At 41.3% G+C, this 23,656-nt stretch overlaps 1 protein-coding gene across 1 annotated transcript in view; it reads right to left on the bottom strand.

Annotated features, from left to right (window-relative positions):
* LOC145396320 (GDP-D-glucose phosphorylase 1) overlaps positions 1-23,656 on the bottom strand; it is a 48,072-nt gene that overhangs the window by 21,112 nt on the left and 3,304 nt on the right. The window contains exons 2-7 of the mRNA XM_080269981.1: positions 19,727-19,873; positions 19,136-19,356; positions 12,234-12,336; positions 11,382-11,482; positions 10,930-11,078; positions 2,712-2,777 (exon numbers count right to left, since the gene is read on the bottom strand). Coding sequence (XP_080126107.1) covers positions 2,712-2,777; positions 10,930-11,078; positions 11,382-11,482; positions 12,234-12,336; positions 19,136-19,356; positions 19,727-19,873 — 787 coding nt within the window. The remainder of the gene's footprint in view (positions 1-2,711; positions 2,778-10,929; positions 11,079-11,381; positions 11,483-12,233; positions 12,337-19,135; positions 19,357-19,726; positions 19,874-23,656) is intronic.

Raw genomic sequence — 23,656 nt, 5'->3', positions numbered from 1 at the left:
GCATATGGGGTCACTTCCACCCACCCCCCTACCACCACACCCACAGCTGAAACCATCCCACTGCCCCCACCCCCCTACTGCCCTCCCACAACCCTTCACCCCTACCCCTTACCCCACAACCTCACCCCCAAACCCCAACCCCTCCACCCATCACCCCCACCCCCCCACAACCCCCTGCACCCCCACCACCCCCTCCCCCACATGCCCCCCACCACATCGTCGATTATGCTGGTCCTGAGCGATGTAAAAACATTCCGATGCCCATCTTTTTGGGGTTAAGGCACACCAATCGGATTGTGCCGATGCAGGTTTATATCCAAGAGATGGTTGGTGTTTACTGCTCAAATAATGCTACTCAGGGATGAGTGAGGCTGGTCACTCTCATCTTAACTGTCAGGAACACCCTGCCTAGCCCCAGACTCCTACTCTTCATGGGGTAACACTGGATTAGGTGATGAATGAACAAATGAATGAACATTACTGTATTTCTCATCAACAAGGACTGCAGTCATTCAGAACACTTGAAACTAATGGAATTAACTCTATTGTATGGTAATTAAGGAATCAGGTTTCATTCTCTACGTATGGTACTTCACTACAATACTGTATATCAGTACGAATGCTAAATTTGGGGACTAACTAAAAGGAAATCATCATCATCATCATCAGAACCTCCTTTCTGACCCTCAGGCAGGGCGAGGAGAAGCAATGTCTAGACAGCCCAAATTTGCCCACTCTAATGGGCCATGCTTACATTCACTCATCAATCAAGCCCCCAGAATCCTGAATCTGTCTGATATGTCAAAAAATTTTCACCACATTCTGTAGCTTCACATAAATGTATTCGATAGAGTCAATCTGAATGCTGTCACGTTAAAATGGGGTGCCAAATTCCTGATTCTCAAAACATTCATCCAGCCAGCTCGATCTCTTGTCAGTCCGCTAGCCTCACCGACTTCCATACCTCTCTTCCTCAAACACTTACCCACCATATCCCTCCACTTCCTTGGTCTACCTCACCTCCTCCCTCCTTCAAATCACACAGACATAAATTTTTTCATCACTCTATTGTTATCCATTTTCTCCACACGACTATACCACCTCAGTACACTCTCTTCGATTCTGGTGTCCACAGACTTCCTCACTCCGCCTCTTTCATGAATCACATTATTTTGTATCCTATCCACTCTCTGTACTCCATATACATTCTTCAGCAGTCCCATCTCCACTAATCTCACTCCTGACTTTTCATTTTCATGCCACACCATAGTTTTACATCCATATGTTAAAGTTGGCACTAATACTCCTCCACCTAAGCCTCACACAGCTGCAACACTCAAGCCTCTGTTTCTTATTAAGGCAGCTACCTTCCTTCCTTGTGTCACTCTATTTTCCACTTCTTTTGCACATTTTCCTCTCCTTTCTATTCCTGTACCCAGGTATTGGAACTCTTTCACCAATTCCAGTCCCTCTCCATTCACTGTAACATCACACTGGAAGTCACCTTCTCTCTCAATTACTATTTTCTACATTTACTCTCAAGGCATGACGCTCACAGACATCGGCAAAACTCTGCTCCAGTCTACCAAGCTCTTGTCCAGTATTTGCAAGTAGCACTGCATCAACAGCATACAACAAATTTGAGATATTCCATCCATCACCATTCATTACCAATGCCATCCCTCTCACCATTGCTCATGGGATACAAAATCTCACACTGGCAGACAAATAAGATTTGGGTTTTTGTATCCTATTTCATGGTCACGATAGTGTGACTCTTCAGCCAACCATTACTCCTCATCACCCCATCCATATATAAACTGAACTCTCATCATCCCATCCATATATACATTGAACAACCAAGGGGAAACCACACAACCTTGAGGCATGCCCACAATGATTGTGAACCATTAACTTACATGCCCATTTACCCTTACAAGTGCCTCACTACCATCATAAAAACTCTTGACAGCACCTAACAGCTTACCATCTACACTGTACATGTGGAAAGCCTTCAACAATCCTTCTCTGTCTACTTTGTCGTATGCTTTTTCCAGATCCACAAATGCCATAAACACCTTATAGTCCATGTCACAAGCCTGCTCCACTATGTCTCACTGCAAATATTTGATCCACACATCCTCTGCCACTCCTAAAGCCACCCTGTTCATCACTCACTAGGACTTATGATATCTCCCTTCCTTTCTCTATATAATTCTTCCATATACCTTCCTTACATAAATCCATCCAACCATCTATCCATCATCCAATCCTAAGTTGCCCCATAAGAAGCGTAGAAGCCCGGGGCTAGGCAAGTTGGTCCTGACTTTTAAGTTGAGAGTGACAAGCCTCAATCATCCCTGAGTGGCATTATGTGAGCAATAAACTCCAATCACCTCTTGGAGATAAACCATCATCGGCTCAATCCGATTGGAGGGCCGTAGTTACCCACAAAAACACCAGACGCCAAAACTTGGTTATATGGATACCACCCAGCATACTAAATGGTTTCCTGGTGTATAGGAAACCATTTGGCTTGTCACTCAGGGTGGAGTCCCCCACAGGCAGAAGGAAGAGGAAAGAATGAACGACTTTACCACATTGAGTGCACCGCTTATCCCCTACATAAATATGGGAGTAAATTATACTGGCTCAGTGATGGATGAGCATAGGAAGACAGGTATTATATTAGTGGTGGCCATAACACTCACAGTAAACTGGAACGTGACCGGCCAGCTCACATGCCGCAGCTGCAAAAAATGTCACATCCTTCACACCTGAAAGATAAACACAAATTACAGTATTACTGTACTGTTCTTGTAAGAAATAAACTTCTTCCTTCCTCTTCTGTCTCTCTTTACTTCATTCTTTCCTCATCCTTCTGCCTAAGGGTGACTTTACACTCCATCTTCTGCCTTTCTTTCCTTCATTCTTTCCTCTTCCTTCTGCCTATGGGTGACTCCGCACTAAGTGACAAGCCAAATGGCTTCTTGTACACCAGGAAACCATTTACTATGCTGGGTGTTAACCATACAACCAAATCATGGTGCCTGGTGGTTTAGTGGGTAATTTCGGTGCTCTAGTTGGACTGAGCTGGTGAAGGTTTATATCCAAGGGGAGGTTGGGGTTTATTGCTCATGTTATGCCATCAGAGATAAGTGAAGCTGGTCACTCTCATCTTCAATGTCAGGACCAACTTGCCTAGCCCTGAGCTCCTACACTCCTCATGGGGAAACGTAGGACTGGATGATGGATGGATGGGTGGATGGCAAACATCTCTAACGTTTTAAACAGGTACCAGATAAAAAATATCCATGTCAAATCTTTATTTAAGGTCATCAATAAATTCAACTTGTATTATTCCATTCAAAGTGATATATTAAACAATATTAATCTTCTCAGGTCAAAGTGTTTCTCCATCTATCCTTTAATCATCTAATCTAGTGTTGTCCCATGAGGAGCATAGAAGCCCAGGGCCAGGCAAGTTGGTCCTGACATTTAATATGAGAGTGACCAGCCTCACTCATCCCTGAGTGGCATTACATGAGCAATAAACCTCAACCATCCGTTGGATATAAACCTGCACAGGCTCAATCTCACTGGAGTACCTTAACTGCCCACTTAACCACCAGGTCCCATAATCTGGCTATATGGTTACCACCCAGTGAAGTAAATGGTTTCCTGGTGTACAGGAAACCATTTAGCATGTCACTCAGTGTAGAGTCACCCATAAACAGAAGGAAGAGGAACAAATGAAGGAAAGAAAGACAGAAGAGGAAGGATGGCAAGAAGGAAGGAAGGGAAGAAAAGGTAGGCACCTGAGAGCAGCACTACATCGAGTGAGTGAAGCTTAATATCCCTGTGTGGCATTAGCCAGGAAATAAAACAATTTCTTCAATATGAAAGGGTTAATACCTCAAACTGATCAATTTCGATGATATAACAGTAAAATATTCATTGTCATCACATCAACCCTTGCTCCCACCAAAGAGAGTGAGGGAAGATCCAGAAATAAAGAAAAATACAATGCAAATATTAAGAAACATCATACACAAACACAAGATAATCACTGTCATCATCTCAACCTGCATTCCCACAAAAAATGTGAGGGAAGATCCAGAAACAATGAAAAATAAACCCCCCAACAAAGGGATCATCATTTACAAACAGAGCTGATAAAACACTCACCACACCATCCAAGCCACCATGATTTTTGTTCTATTTCACAAGTGAAAACCATTGGCACATACCCTTTACAATTTTTTTCTTAAGACGCATTTCACATACAACTGTGGGGCAGTGGTTTTACAAACACACACACACACACACACAGGTCGCCAAAAGAGACGGAGCTCTTCCTGGATCGTGGGGAAATAATCACTGAATCAGCGACGAAAAGGAGACCAGTCTATTTGTGATTATGTGAATGATTGCGTGAGTGGTGATCCCGTTGGATAGTAGTTAAAAAAAATAAAATAAAAAATAATAATAATAATAAAAAACGGTTTCGGTCATAAAAAGTACAAGATATAGTGGAAACAGAGTCTCCAAATGGCTGCATCATAGCGTAAAGGGACAGTGCTTTTTTACAACTGGCAAGAGGGATTTCGTGGGCTTCTCCGAAGATGATGTGGGAAATGGAAGTACTTAGCTGAACCAAACACGAATAGCAGGAATAGAGAAAACAGCGGAGAGGAATGTCCAGGAGTTAAAAAAGGTATGGGCTGTAAATAGAAAGTTACAGGAATGGACCATACAGCAGGAAAACAAGATCAAAATTCTACAGAATAAACTAGAAAAAAGTCTGTAAACAGAGTGATGAACAAGAAAGAGAAGTCACAGCATTATAAGTGAGTAATGAATCTGCCTCTAATGAAATAAAACAGCTCAAGAGGAAGAATAAGAGGTTGGAAGAAGAAAGGGACAGGATGAAAAGCAAACTAGATGAGTATGAATCCAAATCAAGGATGCAAGATGAGCACATTAACCCTTTAACCGCGGGCATTGTTTTGCCCCGACTGGCCTCTCCCATGGGGGTTCCAGCCAAAATGTAAACAAACTTTAAACCTTTATAACTCTGCACAGAATAAATCTAGAGCGAAAAATAAGGTACCATTAGAAAGTACTAACCTTCGGCTTTGCATTGATGTAGGTTTCATGATTTCGTTGACTATCACTGGATGGGCAGTGCCGTTAGAAGTGAGCGATCTAAAATCACTATTTTTCGCTCACACACCATTACCTTCGCTCACACACCATTACCAAATGCCAACCTCATTCTGATAATAATACTATAAACATATATGAACACTGCACATACGATAAACACCCACTCTGTGTTCACTGACGCAGGTAAAAGGCACTGTAATTGCCCGCACTTCACTGCCACATCAGCGGTGTTGTAATCACTATTTTTCGCTCACACACCATTACCAAATGCCAACCTCATTCTGATAATAATACAGTAATCCCGCATTTTTTGTCTACGGTTTTGCCCTCTCGCGGATTTTCTTAGCATTAATAAGTTCAACTAAAATATCCTTGAATATACAGAAAACAAAAAATTTGAAATTCCCGCAACTTCCAATTGTAGCGTGGTAAACTCACGCCACCCTCTGTCCCTTTCCCGCGGCCCCTCTGCCAGTGTTACCATATCTAGCATAATTTTTTTCTTTTAGCAGAATTTTGATAAAATTTTCGAGTCTGGAATATTTTTTAGCATATTAGAAGTTTTAGCATCATTCTAGCATAATTTAGAATGGAATGGAATATTTTTGAAATAATTTTATAAAAGCTACAAATCAGAGAGAGAGAGAGAGAGAGATGAATAAGGTAAGAAGATGTAAGGTTTGAATAGTTGGTTACTTTCAGTTTGGGCATGGTTGGGTTGGATTAGGTTAGGTTAGGTTGGATTAGGTTAGGTTAGGTTTTAGGTTAGGTTCAGTTTGGTTCGGTTAGGTTTGGTTAGGATAAGTTTGAGCTTTGTATTTTACCCATGAAACCTAGGTTTTTCCGATGGATTTTGGTATGATACATTCGATTTTCAGCTTCATTTCAGTGGGAAATGACCATTTTCTGTGTTTCTCCCCCTCCCTATAACCCCCGATTCCCCAAAGATCCCCCATTGTTGCAGGGGGATGGGGGGGGTCATATCTCAAAATCTGGTTATTTCCGACGGAAATGATGCTCAAAATCGAATGAATCACATCAAAATCCATCAGAAAAACGTAAGTTTCGTGGGAAAAAGCAGTATGGGCAGAAAACCGATATTTACCCTCTTACTGTATGTAGGTTATTTTAATATTTTCATAGTAAACAGTACATAATTAATATATAGCATGAATATGTATAGAATTTTATCATTTAGCTTCAAGTTAGCATAATTCATTTTTTACTTGGAACAAATTTGCTCAATCTAGCATAATTTTTTCACTGCCCTAGCATAATTTCGTTGTTTGGGTATGGCAACACTGCTCTCTGCCCCGCATAATCCTCAGTCCACGCCTGACTGGCTCATGTGTCTGGTGTTCTTGTAACTGTACTATGATATGAGCCTCTTGCCTCCCACTTGCTTTCCACATGGCCCCAGGATGTAAGCCAGCCTCACCAGAGGCTAATAATACAATTAGTAAGAACTCCAAAGTGACAAAACGATCAAGAAAAGTTATGACCTTAGCAGAGAAAATTGTGTTACTGGACAAGCTAAGAAGCGACCGTGCGAGTGTTTGCTATCACCAGTTAATGCATCTTTTCATTTTGTACTGTTTTGTGAATAAATGTGTAGATAATTGTGTATTACAGTACGGTGTTTACGTTTTTCCCTCATAATGGAGTATGTGCTTTCAATCTTGTAAGAAGGTATTTCGGGATGAGTATGGAGGTTTCGGAACAATTCGCAGTCACAACAAACACAAGATAATTCGCCTTCATTAATGAAGATAGCTATGGGTGACGCTAGAATATAATTCAAAGGCGACTACAGCGAGGAAGAAACAAGTTAATTATTGACTAAAGGTGCAACTAATAAATAATATCCAGAACCTACGCTACTGAACATAGACTTTTTTGGATCCCCCTGAAATATAGTTATTAAAGTATTGATTAATTAATAATAAGTATATTTATCAAAGTATTGATTAGTATATTTATAGAATGGCGGGGAATCGTCCAGGGTGCGAATTGTTCTGAAGGGGAATCGTCCATGTTTTGACGGGGAATTGTCTGACGGCGAATTGTCTTGCAATCAGTATGGACGTGGACTGTGTGATGGGCAGCATGGTGGACACAAGTGCAAGATTCAATTGTTAATAGAGTATTCGCAAATTTAAATTTTCGCGGGGGTTACAAGAACGTAACTACCGCGAAATATGCGGGATTACTGTACTATAAACATATATGAACACTGCACATACGATAAACACCCACTCTGTGTTCACTGAGGCAGGTAAAAGGCACTGTAATTGCCTGCACTTCACTGCCACATCAGCGATGTTGTCACTCACACAGCTGGACAGATACTGATGCGTGTTGGTCAGGGGTGGGGTGGGGGGGCCGGGGGTGGGAGGTGGGGGCCCAGGGGGTGGGAGGAGGGAGGTGGAGGTCGGCTGGAGTGAAAGAACTTAATAGCTACTCTCCCTTGAAACAGCTGGTGCACGGAAAAAACGCGGGGTATTCAAAATATTCACAAACATTCGAGAATGACACCCACGGTTTGGTCCAGTTTTTGCAATGTCATTCTGGAATGACACCCACGGTTAAAGGGTTAAAGAAATCAAGGAGCAACATAAGGGGTGGAAGATAATTCAGGAAGAAGGAAATGTAAATTTGAAAGAGATTATAGAACAACAAAGCAAGGAAAAGGTGGAGAATGAAGCTATTAGGGTACTGAGAAGTAGAGAATCTTTAGTCAGGGATGTAGCAGATAAGAAAAAATGTGCAATAATTTCAAGAGTAAGAGAAAAATGTATGACAGTAAGATCAGAAAGAGAAAGAGAAGAACTGAGTAAAGTTAAATAAATAATATCAGTAGTTATGGAGGGAAACAATGAAGCTCAAGAAGAGATTAGGTTAGGAAAGTACGAGGAAGGAGGGGCAAGGCCACTGAAGGTAAAGTTTAAGTCTCAGGCAACAGTAAACAAAATCATCAATAGAACATGGAAATTATCAGACAAGGAAGGGTTAAAAAATGTTTGGATAAAGAGAGATGCAAATGAGGAAGAAAGTGCTAAAATAAAGAAGTTAGTAAAGGAAGCAAAGGCAAAAAATGAATAGAGAACGGAGGAAGAGAAGACAGTGTTTTATTGGAGAGTTATGGATCAGAAATTGAGGAAGTGGTACCAATGGAGAAAAGGAGAGAAGAGGGTATAAAAAACATCAAAAATAATTTGATGGTGGCATATACTGATGTTGATGGTTTAATATCGGCAAGGCTTGAAATCAACGATTACTTGAGGGTACATGAACCTGATGTTATGTGCTTTGTAGAGACCAAGTTAAGAGAAGATATTAATGTTCATATGGGGGATGGTAAATACAAACTGTGGAGAAGAGACAGAATAGAAAAAAAAAGGGAGGAGTGATGATAGCAGTAAAGAAAACATAAATGTAGATACCGTGGAAATGGGAGAAGACAGGGCTGAAGTGATAAATATGAAATTAGAAACTGGAGAGAATAACAAGAGAGATATAGTGGTAGTGTATGTTCCCCCTACGACAAGAGCATGGTATGATGATGAATACCAGGAGATGTTGTCAGACATGGCTAGTTATTTACAGAAAATGATTGTGAAATGCAACAATAAAATTTTAATGGGTGACTTTAACTGTAAAGTGGTGAACTGGGAGGAATGGGACTCAGGAGGCAGCGAAGATTTGTGGGGCACTATATTATTAAATATAACAATGAACAATGTGATGACGCAATGGGTCACAGAAGAGACACGGTCCCGATGTGAGGACACACCAGCAAGATAAGACTTACAGTTTACCAAAGAACCCAATGTAACAGAATCTTTGAAATATCTGTGTCCTATAGGAAAAAGTGATCATGTGGTCACTGAGTTCCAGAAGATAATAGGGAACGTGGAGCCAAGAGACAAGGTTTATAGGCAGGGAAGATACAACTTTGAGAAAGCAAATTTTACAGGATGGAGAAAATTTCTCAAAAATGCAGACTGGAGAAAATTCAGAGAAACAAGATAGACACAGAGGAAGTGGGATATCATTCTAGACCTCTAAAAATCGGGAGTGGAAAAATTAGTGCTAAGATTAAGAGGGAAAGAAAACAGGAAAAAGGAGTGGTTTAACAGAATGTATATGACAGCAAAAATGAGAGAGACATGGTGTGGAACAACTGGAGAAAGAGAGGTAATAACAGAACAAAGAAAGAATATAAAAGACCTAGAAATGAATACACAAGAATACGTAGAGAGGAAGAAAGGAATTTTGAAAAAGGTATGCAAGATCAAGAACTGAGTATATCGAGAGCAAGAAGCATGTAAAGAGACTAGTGAAGTGGAAAAAGAAGGAGGTAAATGATGATCTGGGAAGAAAAATGAATGTGAACTACTCTGAAAATAGGAAGTTATTCTGGAAAGAGGTGCGGAAATGCAGAAGTGAAAGCGGAAAGAAATGTGATAGTGTGAAGGATGCTGGTGGTAGGTTGCTAACCCATGGAGATGAAATAAGGACCAGATGGAAAGAATATTTTGAAAGCCTAATGAATGGGAATAGAGAGAGCAGAGCAGATGTAAACATGATTGGTTTCAGGGGTGTGCAGAGAAGGAATGCAGTGCCAGGAGACATGACACTCGCACAGGTGAAGAGCGCTGTGAAACAGCTGAAAAATGGGAAAGCAGCTGGGGTTGATGAAGTATATGCAGAGATGCTTAAGTGTAGTGGAGACAGTGGAATAAAGTGCTTGTTGGAAATATGTACGAAGGTATGGATGAGTGAAACGGTGCCTGAAGGGTGGAAAAAGGCTGTGATTGTACCCATGTACAAAAATAAAGGTGAGTGAAGTGAGTGCAAGAATTATCATGGCATAAGTTTACTGAGTGTGGTTGGGAAGATATATCGAAGAATTATTATAGAGAAAATAAGAGAGATATCAGAAGTCCTTTTAATGGGTAATTAAAGCGCTTCAGCCAGACTGAGCCTGTGCAGGTTTATATCCAAGGGATGGTCGCAGTTTACTGCTCATGTAATGCCACTCAGGAATGAGTGAGGCTGGTCACTCTCATCTTAAATGTCAGTACCACCTTGCCTAGCCCCGGGCTCCTACGCTCCTCACGGGGAACACTGGATTGGATGATGATGATGATGATGAAAGTTTGTCTGTCTGTCTGTTCTCTATGAAAATCATAAGGAATGCATACAGACCTCTATAAACAGCTCTAACAGGTAACTTTTATGACGAATATAGATGTGCGCATTACCATCACTAAAGTAGCACTCCTGACGGGCAAGATTAGAACTAGTTAGAAATAATCAAGTCAACATGGTGAAAAGATGGTGGCCGATTACCATACAGCTTCTGACTTCTACAACCATATCACTAATAGCTGCAATGGGTCAGAAGGGTGGACAGATTGGTGGGGTGGGCAGAGAGTAAATAGGTCTATGGTAGGAATAGGTCCTTGGGGAATACATCCCTGGGGAAATGGACCCAAGAGGAGATGTAGGTTCAAAGGAACCCCAGAGGCCTTCTCCCACAAGGGACTAGGCATCCAGGGTCCTAGGCAATGCCATTATGCACAACCATTGTGTTTTACCCGGGTCACACTTGGTACCCCTGCAAGTGCTTTGTAAAACTTCAACAAACCTTGAATACTGACTGTAATGTACATTTTTATGCATATTTGCCTGGCATTTTCTCAAATGCTGTATTAAAAACCGTCAAGGCTGCTACAGTATTACGATGACACTAACCTGAGCAGAACTTCCTGGCCCATATAACCACTCTAATTGTATTATAATCTCCTTCAGCCTCTCTCTCTTCCAGGTCAGTCCCTCGTGTCATGTAAATATTGTGAGCAACCTCCTCACGAGTAAAAAGCTCCACCAATTCCATTACTCTCCTGAAAAACACAAAATGAAACACACAGTGGGAAGTACTAAATTAACACTGGGGTATGTGCATGGAACTGCTACTATTAAATAAAACTGCATTGAGTATCTTATATATTTCAAACCAATGACTCTGATGAAGAAAGGAAGGCACACCAATTTAAACAAACTTGTAAAATACTATGAAGTTATAAACAGTTTATACTGCAGGCTACATGTAACAATGGGAGAAATTAAAAAAATAATAATAATTAAAAAAAAAATGATTCCCTAATTTAATCAGGAAAAGCATGGTAGCAAAATGCAGTCCATACCGTGCAAGTTGGTATACATTGCCATCAAGCAACTGGAAGACAAACCCAGGTGCATAGTAATCCCAGAATGTATAGCATGGACCAGCCAGCTGAACACACTCCTGGGGGAGGGTGGGGGGTACATTTTTACCATAAATTTTAATGGTTATATGGTATTAGCACCAACAAAGTAAAATTTACAAATATTTCATCAACATCAACTTTTATAACTTCTCTCAAAACACAGAGGTAAGTGTCCTCCAAAGTAAGAGGAAAAAATACTGTTATGATGCTCTCATATTGTTCTGGTTGAGCAGATCTGCAGCACGATGGTGGATGACTGAGTCAGCGTGGGTGGACCAAAGGTCTAGCATACCTAAGATGTTGTGCTACTGTCTGAAAAGTGTGAATGCTGGACACTGTGGTGTGTGTTTTACAGTGTGAGATGCCAGTTTACAGAGTACACATGTTTTCTGTAGGGCTAGTCAGTGCTTGTATGATAGTAGGGATATGTGGTGTTTGCAGAAGTCTGCCTATATCCACACTATCTGACCTTTCAGGCAGTACTGTTTTATCATACATCTTATCCATAATACCAACCACATTTCATCCTTGATATTATTTACATACATTTCATTCCTACAGTATACTGTATTTCTGTACGTGGGTACAATCAAAGCCTATTTCAACTCAACATGTAAAATGCTACAGTTCTTTCTCATGTTCTCAGGCATAATTTCCAAAAACAGTTCACTGTACCGTATTAGCAATTGTACTTTCTCCTTTTTGCAGATGCTTCATCAATGTTTACTACTCATAATGTTAAAACAATCTAAAAATAATAAGCTTGAACTCACACAGTAATGGACTCACAGCTGTTTCAATGTACAGTTTATACGGCAGGTAGTACAAGTGGAAATGGAGGTGGTTGACAGATGCATATCCACCCAACGAATTGAAGGCTATTCGCAAATCCCTGTAGGAAATATAGACTATACTGAGAAAGCCTTGAAAGATGACTGAATGGATGCAGGCCCTACTCATACTTTTATGCTTTCCCTTTTTCTACTTGTGGATACTACTCTCCCCATTTATTAACGGGAAACAGGGTTAGAATAATGATGGGTCAATACAGAGTAATGGAAAAGGATGTAAAGCTGATGATGCACGATAGGTAAACTATTTCAAAACAGATGTGATGTACACCAATGATGCTGTGATGCTTTCCCTCAGTGCATGGGATCTTGGCATACTGGGTATGGACACTCTGAGCATCAATGTCTGAATGTATATATGTCATCATCATCATCATCCGGACCTCCTTTCCCACCCTAGTGCAGGGTGAGGAGTAGCAACATCCATGCAGCCTAAATTTGCCCAGTTCAATGGGCCATGCTTCCATTCACTCATCATTAGGGCCCAAGGAATCCTGGCTCCATCAGATAAGCCAAAAAATTTCACCACATTTTATAGCTTCACATATACCTATCTGACAGTCAATCTGAATGCAGTCATGTTAAAATGGGGTGTGAATATAAGTAAGAGTAAAGTACAGTACATGGCTCCCATGAAAGGTTCCTTACAATGGAATGTGCCGATAAGTTAGAAATGTTGAATGGGTTGAAGACTTTAAAAACCTAGGTACAGTAAAAGAAAGGGAGGAGAATAAGAAAAGAAAGTGGTGAGTATAGTTACAGGAAGGGAACTGGTTAGCTCTATGATATCCTTGATGTGGACCTTAAACTAAAAGGTGTAAGAGGACAGATTTTAGTACACATCTCAAGTATCTTTGTAAGAGGACATATTTTAGTACACACCTCAAGTATCTTTTTTCCTAACAGCTTTCAGCACCTGTTGGGAAGTAACCAGCTGGTATGGGCACTTGGATTAGCTTCTACTCTATAGAAAACATCAACTTTATCATGGCCAACCTCAATATGGCAATTCCTTATAAGAAAACATAGCACAATTTTTATGTATGTAGGTATGAGGAGTGCAGAGGGGTGTGTTAGTATTCATATTAACCCCTCTAACACATTTTTATTTTATTCTCGCAATACCAGATCATTTTACTCAACATAGGAAGTACATTTTCTAGTGAAGGGGTTAATAAAGGTCATGTATAACCCTTCCAGTTTGAAAAGTCTCTCTATAGTTTAATGAAATTGCATTTATGAGTATGAAAACTAAAAGGTAGAGCAGTGCAAATGAAACTGCTGAGAAATATATGTGGGCTGTAGACTGAACAGGATAAGAAACAAGAATACTCATGAAACATGTGAAGCACAATCAAAGGATATGGTCACACAAAGAAAAATGCTGTGCCAAAGGGGAAGAGAAGAGAATAATTAAAGCTGAAGAAAGAAGAAGGCACAGAAGGCCAAGAAGATGACTTCACTGGGTATAAGTGAACATGTGAGAGGTGAAGTACAGATAATGAGTTGGAAAAGAAATCAGGGACAGAACAAGATAGATGAAATATGTATGGAGATGGACATGACAACAGTTGTACCCTTCAATCACTGTTATTTTAGCATTCAGTGGAATGGCTCAACTCCATTAGAATGCTGAAAACATTATGACAGGAAGAAGCATACTGAACCCCTTCAATCTGATGACGTATTATCCATCCATCGCCAGACGCCTTAATCCCGTAAGGGGTGGCCACAAACAAAGTGCCTCCATGCCACCCTGTTATGTGCTGCTTCACTGCCGTGCTCCAAGTTCACACCCCACTCATCCACACACCTCTCCACTCCATCCCTCCATCTCATCCTTGGCCTCCTCCTCCCTCCCCCCCCCTCCACCTCACTCACATACACTCTCCTCATCAGTCTCTCACCCTCCATCCTCTCCACATGGCCAAACCACCTCAATGTGTTTCTCCTAACGATTCCTATCATATCCACATCCACATCACAAAGCTCCTTCGCTTCCTCATAACTCATTTCCATTGCTCTCACTCTTGACTTGTGTCCCTCCAACAAGGTCCAAGCTTCACATCCATACATTAGAGTTGGTATCACAACTCTGTCATGAAGTAACTTTTTCACTTCCATGCTCACTTCCCTGTTTCTTATCACTGCTTTCAACCTTTTTTCCTTGTTGTAACCTTTCAAGCACTTCACTCTCTAAACTACCATCCTTACTCACCACACTACCCAAGTACTTAAACACACTCACATTTTCCATTTCCTCCTCATCCAACATAACTGTACATTGTCACTTCAATTTTCTTGAAGACTGTAACTTTACTCTTCCCTACATTCACCTTTAGATTCCGTTCCTTATACACTCTCCCAGACTCATTCACCAAGCCTTGCAGATCCCCTTCGTCTTCAATTAACAACACAGTATCATCTGCAAACAACAGTACAGGGAGTTTCCACACACTGCCCTCTCCCGTTACAGCTGCTCCAACATCCACTGCCCTACTTTGTATCTCTTTTATAAAAACCACATCCATATACAGATTGAACAACCATGGAGACATGACACATCCCTGTTTCAATCCAACCTTCAAACTGAAACAGTTCATTATACACACTCACTGCAGCCTTAGCACCCTCATACATACTCTTCACGGCATCCAACAACTTCCCATTTATTCCATATATTCTTAATACTTTCCACAATCCTTGTCAATCCACCCTGCCATATGCTTTCTCCAAATCCATGATGGGCACATACACCTTCTCCCTCTTCCCTAGAAACTTTTCCACTAAAGACTCAAGAATGAATATCTGATCTACACAACCTCTTCCCTTCCTAAAACCTCCCTGTTCTTCTCCAATTAATTCCTCTGCTATTCCCCTAACCCTATCATGCTACCATATACTCTTCCTATTACACTAAGAAGACAAATGCCTCTATGATTGCCACACACTTCTTTTTCCCCTTTTCCTTTGTACAGGGGAATAATTATACCTGACTTCCAACTCTCCAGGATTTTACCTTCCTCCCAGGCCAGTCTGCATATCTTCCACATCCATTCTACTACTATCTCTCCCCCATGCATCAGCATTTCACCACACACTCCATCAATTCCTGGGGCTTTCCCCAATTTGACTTTCTTCATTGCTCCACAACTTCTATCCTATTGATTTCTTCCTCTCTTCTCACATCCTTCCTTCTCCCAGCCATTCCCCAGCCACTTACTGTATACTTGCATTACCTTCATTCTCTATGTTCAACAATTCCTTAAAGTGCTCTCACCATCTGATCACTTTTTTTCCCTTCTCCACTAGTAATCCACCATTTTTATCTTTCACTCCCCAACTAACTTCTTAAATACCCTGTCTAACTCTCTGATGTATTATATAGTCACATATTCTTGTTACCGTCCGACAATTGTGGTAGGTGGTGGCACCCACTCATTCGATGTAGCGCTGCCTGCTTCTTCCTTGGGTGTCTCTACACTGAGCGACAAATACAGTGGATTCCCATAACTCAGTAAATCATTTACAATGCTGGGTTTTAACCACATACCAAATAATAGGGTGATATGGAGCCTTTTATGACATTCCTCCTGTTAAGCAGGTGGAGAGAGGCAAATGCAGCACCCATCCAGGAACAAAACCTCCAAACTCTTTCCTGATCCTTGCTGTGGCAAGGCATTATCCACTGAAGGGAAAATTTAATTCACTGCACAGGACAGCCTTAAAGGTGTCACTGTTTGCTGAAAATTTAAGTTCACTGCATGGAACAGCCCTGAAGAGGCGATTGTTTGCTGAAAATTTTGTTCACTGCATGGAACAGCCGTGAAGGGGCAACTGTTTGTTGCTGTTGATGGATCTGCCCAGCTAGACAGACCAGAGATGCATTATTACTACTACTACTACTGTCTGACAATCCTATTTATCTAGGGAAGTGGCTGCAAGTTGTGCTGGCAATACAAAAGGCTATATTTGACCCCTCCAGGGCAGCGATTTTGTATTGTTTCATTTATGATGGCTCTAACACTCTTGCATGCACCGGCTTTGGTTACCTAATGGCAGCTTTCCATGCGGCTCGATCTCTGTCAGCTTCCCTATTCAGTCCCTTATCCCTGAGGCCACACTCGATGACATCATCCCCGGTCTTTTTCGGTCTACCTCTCACTACCCTACCCCAAACATTGACATTTCTCACTTTCTGCACCCAATTATCATTCCCCATCCTTTCCACATGCTCAAACCACCTCAATCTACCTCTGCTCATCACAACACCAATACACTCAGTCCCATCCTACCTCTCAATTCTTCCATCAGAAACCTGGCTCCCCCAGGCCTCGCACTCAGGGACACAGCACTGCACATCCACCTAATCATTGCCCTTTCTGTACGTTTGAGCCTGCAAATACCCTCTTCCTTTACTGCCCAGGTCTCACTACCATACAGGATTACACTCCTAACACATGTTGCATTAATAAAGCCCTTAGCACGGAGGGAAAGCCCTCTCAAAGTCAGGAGAGGCAACAGCTCCCTGAATTTCTTCCAACCACTCCTCAATCTAGCCACAAAGCTAGCTCCAGTTGTACCTCCAGCACATAACATGTCTCCCAAATAACAAAACTCTTCCACACACTTGAGAGACTCGCCAGCAAATTCAATCCTTTCACACGTGGCAATCTCCACATGCTCTCCCCAACACATTGCACACATGAAATCAGCATTATCTCCCAGTCTACCTCTAATATCACTACATATCCTATGCACCCACTTATCACAAACACTGCACAAGATGGAATTACTGTACTTCCTATGCCCTTATAGCAAATTGCACATGGCCACTCCGCTCCCAGTCCCAGATACCACCATTATTCCATTATCTGCATTTATTGTTACACCCCTGTGCCACACACCATCTCTCCATTTCCTAAATCTTTCTTCCGCCTCCTTTTCATTCTCTGCAATCAACACCAAGTTATGTGCATACAACATCTCCCACGGGAGTCCATTTCTGAAGTCACATGAGAGGACTCCAGGTACCATAAACATAGAGCTCAAGACTGACCCCTGATGCACACCAATATTCACGGAAAACTCATCACTCAACATGGCAAAAACCACCTTAACCGGCCACTACTCAATCCCGAGCTTTCATATTGCCCACTTCACCGCCTCTTTAGGGACACTGTTAAAAGCCTTCTCCAAATCAACAAAAACAAAGTACAGTTCCCTTTACTTTCCTATATATTTTTCCTGAAGCTGATGACCAATGGATATGGCATCAGTGGTCCCTTTGCATGGCCTAAACCCAAACTGCTTCTCATCAATATTCACTCTTTCACTAATCATACCTTCTAGAACTCTCTCCATTAACCTTCATTATCTGGTCCAATAACTGGATGCCTCTATAATGTCCTCTTTCTAGGGCATCACCCTTCCCCTTGTACATTTTTACAATTTCACTCCTCTGCCAATCATCTGGGACAACACACTAATATAAAAATAATATCAAATCAGTGACTAACCCCACTCCTATACCTCCTGAGGCTTTCAACATTTCAGCAGTCAACCCAGACACACCGGCTGCCTTCCCCACCTGCACCCTACCTATTGCCCCGCTCACAGTAGCAGTGTCAATCAAAGACCAAGGGCCAGACATTGGATCCATTGGCTCCAAACCTTCCCTGTCCCAGTCAAATACCTCACTCAACAACTAGTTGTACTGCTCTCTCCAGGCATCTTTGAATTTCATTAATATAAACTTTACTGACCTACCAGACATGTTGTACAAATACCCCCATTCATACCAAAACTCCAGTCCTGTATGAGACAGCCCTAGCATGTATTCAATATGGACTGTGGGTGTTAGTACCGATGTGGTTATATGTGGAGGTGTATGGTCTGTAGCAGGACTACCGAGCCTTGGAAAGGAAGCAGGCTGTAAACTCAATGCCCAGAGTATTCAGGGGGGGATGGGGGGGGGCTACATCAGTCAATGAGTAGATCGATGAGACAGTTCATTAAGCATTCAGTGATAGTCAGCTTCTACTTTTACTTTCTTTTTCCTTCTTTTGGATCTTACTCATCTCATTTAGAACAGAGGAAATTGAATAATAATTACTAGCAGGATAATGATGAATTATATATCATCATCATCATCTCCCTTATTCCCACTGAGATAAGGTGTAAGAAAAAAAAAAAAAAAAATGTACCAGCAAATTCATCACCCTAAGGAATCCCATAACAGAATGAGTGTAACAATGGCATTTCCAGGTTACCTTGAGCTTGCACTCTCAACTCTTTATCAAAATACTGTTCCACTCTTTTCTCCTTAATTTAGCTCACATTTTTGTCCTTTTGCAACTAGTTCACTGTAGATGAGTTGTAGAAAATGACTACTAAAGCTTTACATTCTTTTCATAGCACTTCTTCATTACTACCATCATATTCAGGCAATAATCTTCTGTTACAACTCAGCATTCAAGATGGAGATGGCAATTTTAGGTCAGGTTAAAGTAAAAAAGGGTTGTCTCCACTGTTATATACAGTATAGTCTTCTCCTTCCAATGTTGCCTTTAACCATGGCTTAAGAATTTATATGTAGTTACCCTCTGCATTTATAAATTATTAAAAAGCTACTCAAAAAATCTTCTGAACTGTCCTTAAATTAATAAGCAGCAAAATATCAGTAATAAGATACTGTATTACGGAGCTTCATTATAGGATGCAAAATGAACTTTCAAGCCACTCATATATTAGCCATTAGCTTTGCAAATACAATTACAGAAAATATTTATGGAAGATAAATGAAACTTGAGAGAGAGAGAGAGAGAGAATTATACTAACGGTGTATGTGAGAGCAGTAGTGTATGTACAGCCAATGCCAGCCCCCTCGTTGTGGCCACCTGCTTCAGCCGCAAGGACAGGGATGGCACCAGAAGGCTGTGAGAGTGGCAGATGGGGGCATTGTTGATTACCAAGCTCCCTCTAGTTTCTTCATCAGCCACTTGAGGTTTATCATCACTCCTTCCTGGATTATCCTCGCTCACATCAGAATGGCTGTTGCTCTAAAAAGAAGACTCCGTTAACAACATTATCTGCACCAATGACTGAAAGCAATTGAAAGAGAAGACATTGCTACCATATTTTATGGCATGGAAAACACCACATCATAGAAAATACATCCTGATTTTGGAAAGACAGTTATGGGAAAAAAAGAAAAGGAAGTTCCCTCCATTTTATACACAGTATTAGCTGTGCCTGTGTTCTTCCATACCCTTATTTCCAGCATACGTCTAAGGTGGTTTCAACAAAATCACAGTATCTCTAATCCTCTGTATCATCTCTAGTTACCTCAAGTTCCTATTATCAAAGCACATCCTCAAGTTATTCCAACTACTGGTCACTTCCACAATAAAAATAACACTTTATACATACCTCCAACTGACTGGGTATATAAACAAGCTGCACAAGGTGTTCCTCTTGCTTGAGCTTTGTAAAATTGAACCTGTCTGGGTCAAAGGGCTGCTCTACATGGAAAATCTCCTCTGGGGTTCGTCTCTTTGTTTTTCTATTAGAGTTCTTCTGGAATGTGAGAATATATCTCTTCCATCAATCTGCCTAATACCTACTGCCTGATGCCTTAACCCTTTTAGCTTAATGTCATATTTTTATTTTGTTCTTCATGCTACCAAACTTTTTTTTTTTTTTTTTTTTTTTTTTTTTTTAAATAGCTTAAGGGAGACTTTTTAACCCATTCCGTCCAGGTGGCATGTATACATGATGACCTGGGGTCGTCCGGGAGGCATGCATATATGATCTAGTGTTTTGTAGTATTATTGTTATTGTATTATTATTATGATTATTGCATTATATTATAACATTATATTATACTATAATTTTATATGATAGGTTTAGCTGAGAAATTATGGTTTAAATAATGGTGCCTTTAAGAAGAACACCTGCTGGTGGTTTGGGTAGTGAAAACAACCCCTGGACGTGATGGGTTAAATTGGAAGGGTCAGATGTACAGCAGCTTCCATTAGCCTCTTTACTACAAGACAAATCCCTAGAAGTTGCATCCGAGTATCAATTTGGTAGTCAGACGAAGAGAATTCAAGGACAGTCACCAATGAGGTGGAATGGTCAGCTGTTTCATGTCACCCCTTATCAATGCGAGGTTTGACATACTCAGTACTGTAAGTGAGGCTTCAATAGTTAGCTGAATTTGATAGCAAATGGGTGGCCATTGACCCTGGGAGGCACAACCATTAGCATGAAGTGTGGCTACATGCATGGTACCTAACCACACAACTATTACCTAAGGCATGAATCATCATCATTATCATCATCCAGACCTTTCCTACTCTAGGGCAAGGTGAGGAGTAGCAATGTCCAGACAGCCCAAGTTCACCCACTCCAATGGGCAACACTTACATTCACTCATCATTCAAGCCCCCAGAATCCTGGCTCTAACTGAGATGCCAAAAAACTTTCACCACATTCTGTAGCATCACATAAACGTATTCGACAGAATCAATCTGAATGCTGTCACATTAAAATGGGGTGCCAAATCCCTGAGCATGCACTTCTCACAACATTTATCCAGCCAGCTCAATCTCTTGTCAGTCCACTAACCTCACCAACTTCCATACCTCTCTTCCTCACACACTCCTCCACCATATCCCTTCACCTTCTCCTTGGCATACCTCACCTCCTCCTTCCTTCAAATTCACTCAGATACTGTATACATTTTTCATCACTCTATTGTTATCCATTCTCTCCACAGGACCATACCATCTCAGTATACTCTCTTTGATTCTGCTGTCCTTGGACTTCCTCACTCCGCAAATCACATTATTTCGTATCCTATCCACACTCTGTACTCCACATACATTCCTCAGCAGTCCCATCTCCACTGCTCTCACTCCTGACTTTTCATTTTCAAGCCACACCATAGTCTCATATCTATTTGTTAAGTTGACACTAACACTCCTTCGTGTAAGACTAGTGCAGCTGCAACACTCAAGCCTTTGTGTCTTATCAAGGCCGTCATTGCACCAGCTACTATCTTTCCTTGTGTCACTCTATATTCCACTTCTTTTGCACATTTTCCTCTCTTTTCTATCACTGTACCCATGTATCTGAACTCTCTCACCACTTCCAGTCTCTCTCCATTCACCGTAACATCACACTGGGAGTCACCTTCTCTCTCGATAACCATTACTTTATTCTTTTTTACATTTACTCTAACGGCACAATGCTCACAGACATCAGCATAACTCTGCACTAAGCTACCAAGTTCCTGTCCGGTATTTGTATGTAGCACTGTATCATCCGTATATAACATTTTAAGATATTCCACCCATCACCATTCATTACTAATGCCATCCCTCTCTCAATTACTCTTCTTTTTCTTCTCTCATCCCCCCATCCATATATATATTGAATGACCATGGGGACATCACACAACCTTGTTGCACGCCCACATTGATTGTGAACAATTCACTTTGGCTAAAAGACCATTTACCCTTACACATGCCTCACTACCATCATAAAAACTCTTCACGGCACCTAGCAGCTCACCATCTACATCGTACATGTGCAAAACCTTCCACAATCCTTCTCTGTCTACTTTATCGTATGTTTTTCCAGATCCATAAATGCCATAAACACCTTATGGTCCTTCTCACAAGCCTTCTCCACTATCTGTCTCACAGTAAATATTTGATCCACACATCCTCTGCCACTCCTAAAGCCACCCTGTTCACCACTCACTAGGACTTCTGATATCTCTCATGCTTTCTCTATAATAAGTCATCAATATACCTTCCCTACAACACTCAATAAACTTATGCCACGATAATTTCTGCACCCACTTCGCTAACCTTTATTTTTGTACAGAGGTACAATCACAGCCTTTTTTCCACTCTGCTGGCACAGTTTCACTCATCAATGCCTTCTCACATAACTCCAACAAGCACTTCATTCTGCCCTCTCCACTACACTTAAATCATCTCTGCAAACACTTCATCAACCCCAGCTGCTTTCCCATTTTTCAGCCACTTCACACTGTTCTTCACCCGTGCGAGTGTCATGTTTCCTGGCACTGCATTCCTTCTATGCCCACCCCCAAAACCGGTCATGTTTACAGCTGCTCTGCTCTCTCTATTCCCAATCACAATTTCAAAATATTCTTTCCATCTGGTCCTTACTTCATCCCCATGGGTTAATAATCTACCGTACCACTTACAACTTTTACATTCTCACATTTCTTTCCACTGTCACTTCTACACTTCTGCACCTCTTTCCAGTATAATTTCCTATTATCAGAGTAATTTGTATTCATTCTTCTTCCAAAATCATTATTTACCTCCTTTTTTCTCTTCACTAGTCTCTTTCTGTGCTTCTTGCTCTCAATATATTCAGTTCTGATTTCAACTGAACCCCTATCCTGTAACCACTCTAGTCACTCCTTCCTCTTTTCTTCCACTGGTCTCTTAATCTCTTCATCCCACCATGCTGTACCTTTCTTCTTTGTTGTTACTTCTGCCACACCACACACAGCTTTAGCATTCTTATAGGCAATCCCTACCGGTATATGCATTCCACAGGCTGTCCAGATCCATTTCACTCCAATTCTCTAATTCTAGTTTCTCCTCTATTTTGATCCTGTATTCATCTGCCATTCCTTTGATTCTCAGCTTCTCAACTTTCAGCCTTTCTCCCTGACTGCTTCTCTCTCTCCTGGTCCACCTCACTCCTCTCGGCTTGATTTTGCATACCACAATCATATGATCTGACAGACCTCCACATCATCCTCTCATGGCCCTCGTATCAGCAACCGGTCCCAGCATCGACCTCTCTACAAGCACGTAATCAATCAAGCTCCTTTCAACATGATCCCTGTTCCTTCTGTACCATGTATATTTATATGCATCTTTGTTTGAAATATGAGTTACAAATGCACAACCTCCTTTCCTGACACACATCCTTCAGTCACTTCCCATTACTGTATTATTTTAACCCATTATGTCATCCTCAAGGCCAGTGCCTACTCTTCCGTTCATATCCCCCATCACGATCACTTCATTGCTCCTGGGCATTCTCCCACTGCTTCATCCAGCTCATCCTAAAATCTGACTTTCTCTCTCTCACTCCTGTCATCACACGAAGCATATGCTACAACCACTGCCACTTTCACCTTCTCAAACTTGAACTTGACATACATACATCTGGAGCTGAAACATTTGTAATCTCTCATTCCACTCTGACACATTTCATTCACCAACAAAGCAACTCCTTCCTTGCATCTTCCTCACCCATTCACGCCCAATCTTACACATTTCACACCCTCCCACTCCTCCA

Source organism: Coenobita brevimanus, chromosome 1, assembly GCF_032717465.1.
Source record: "Coenobita brevimanus isolate Jiangsu-jjx chromosome 1, ASM3271746v2, whole genome shotgun sequence".
NCBI classification, from domain to species: Eukaryota; Metazoa; Arthropoda; class Malacostraca; order Decapoda; family Coenobitidae; genus Coenobita; species Coenobita brevimanus.
Note: the sequence above shows the minus strand (reverse complement) of the source record. Positions and strands in the feature narration are given on the sequence as shown.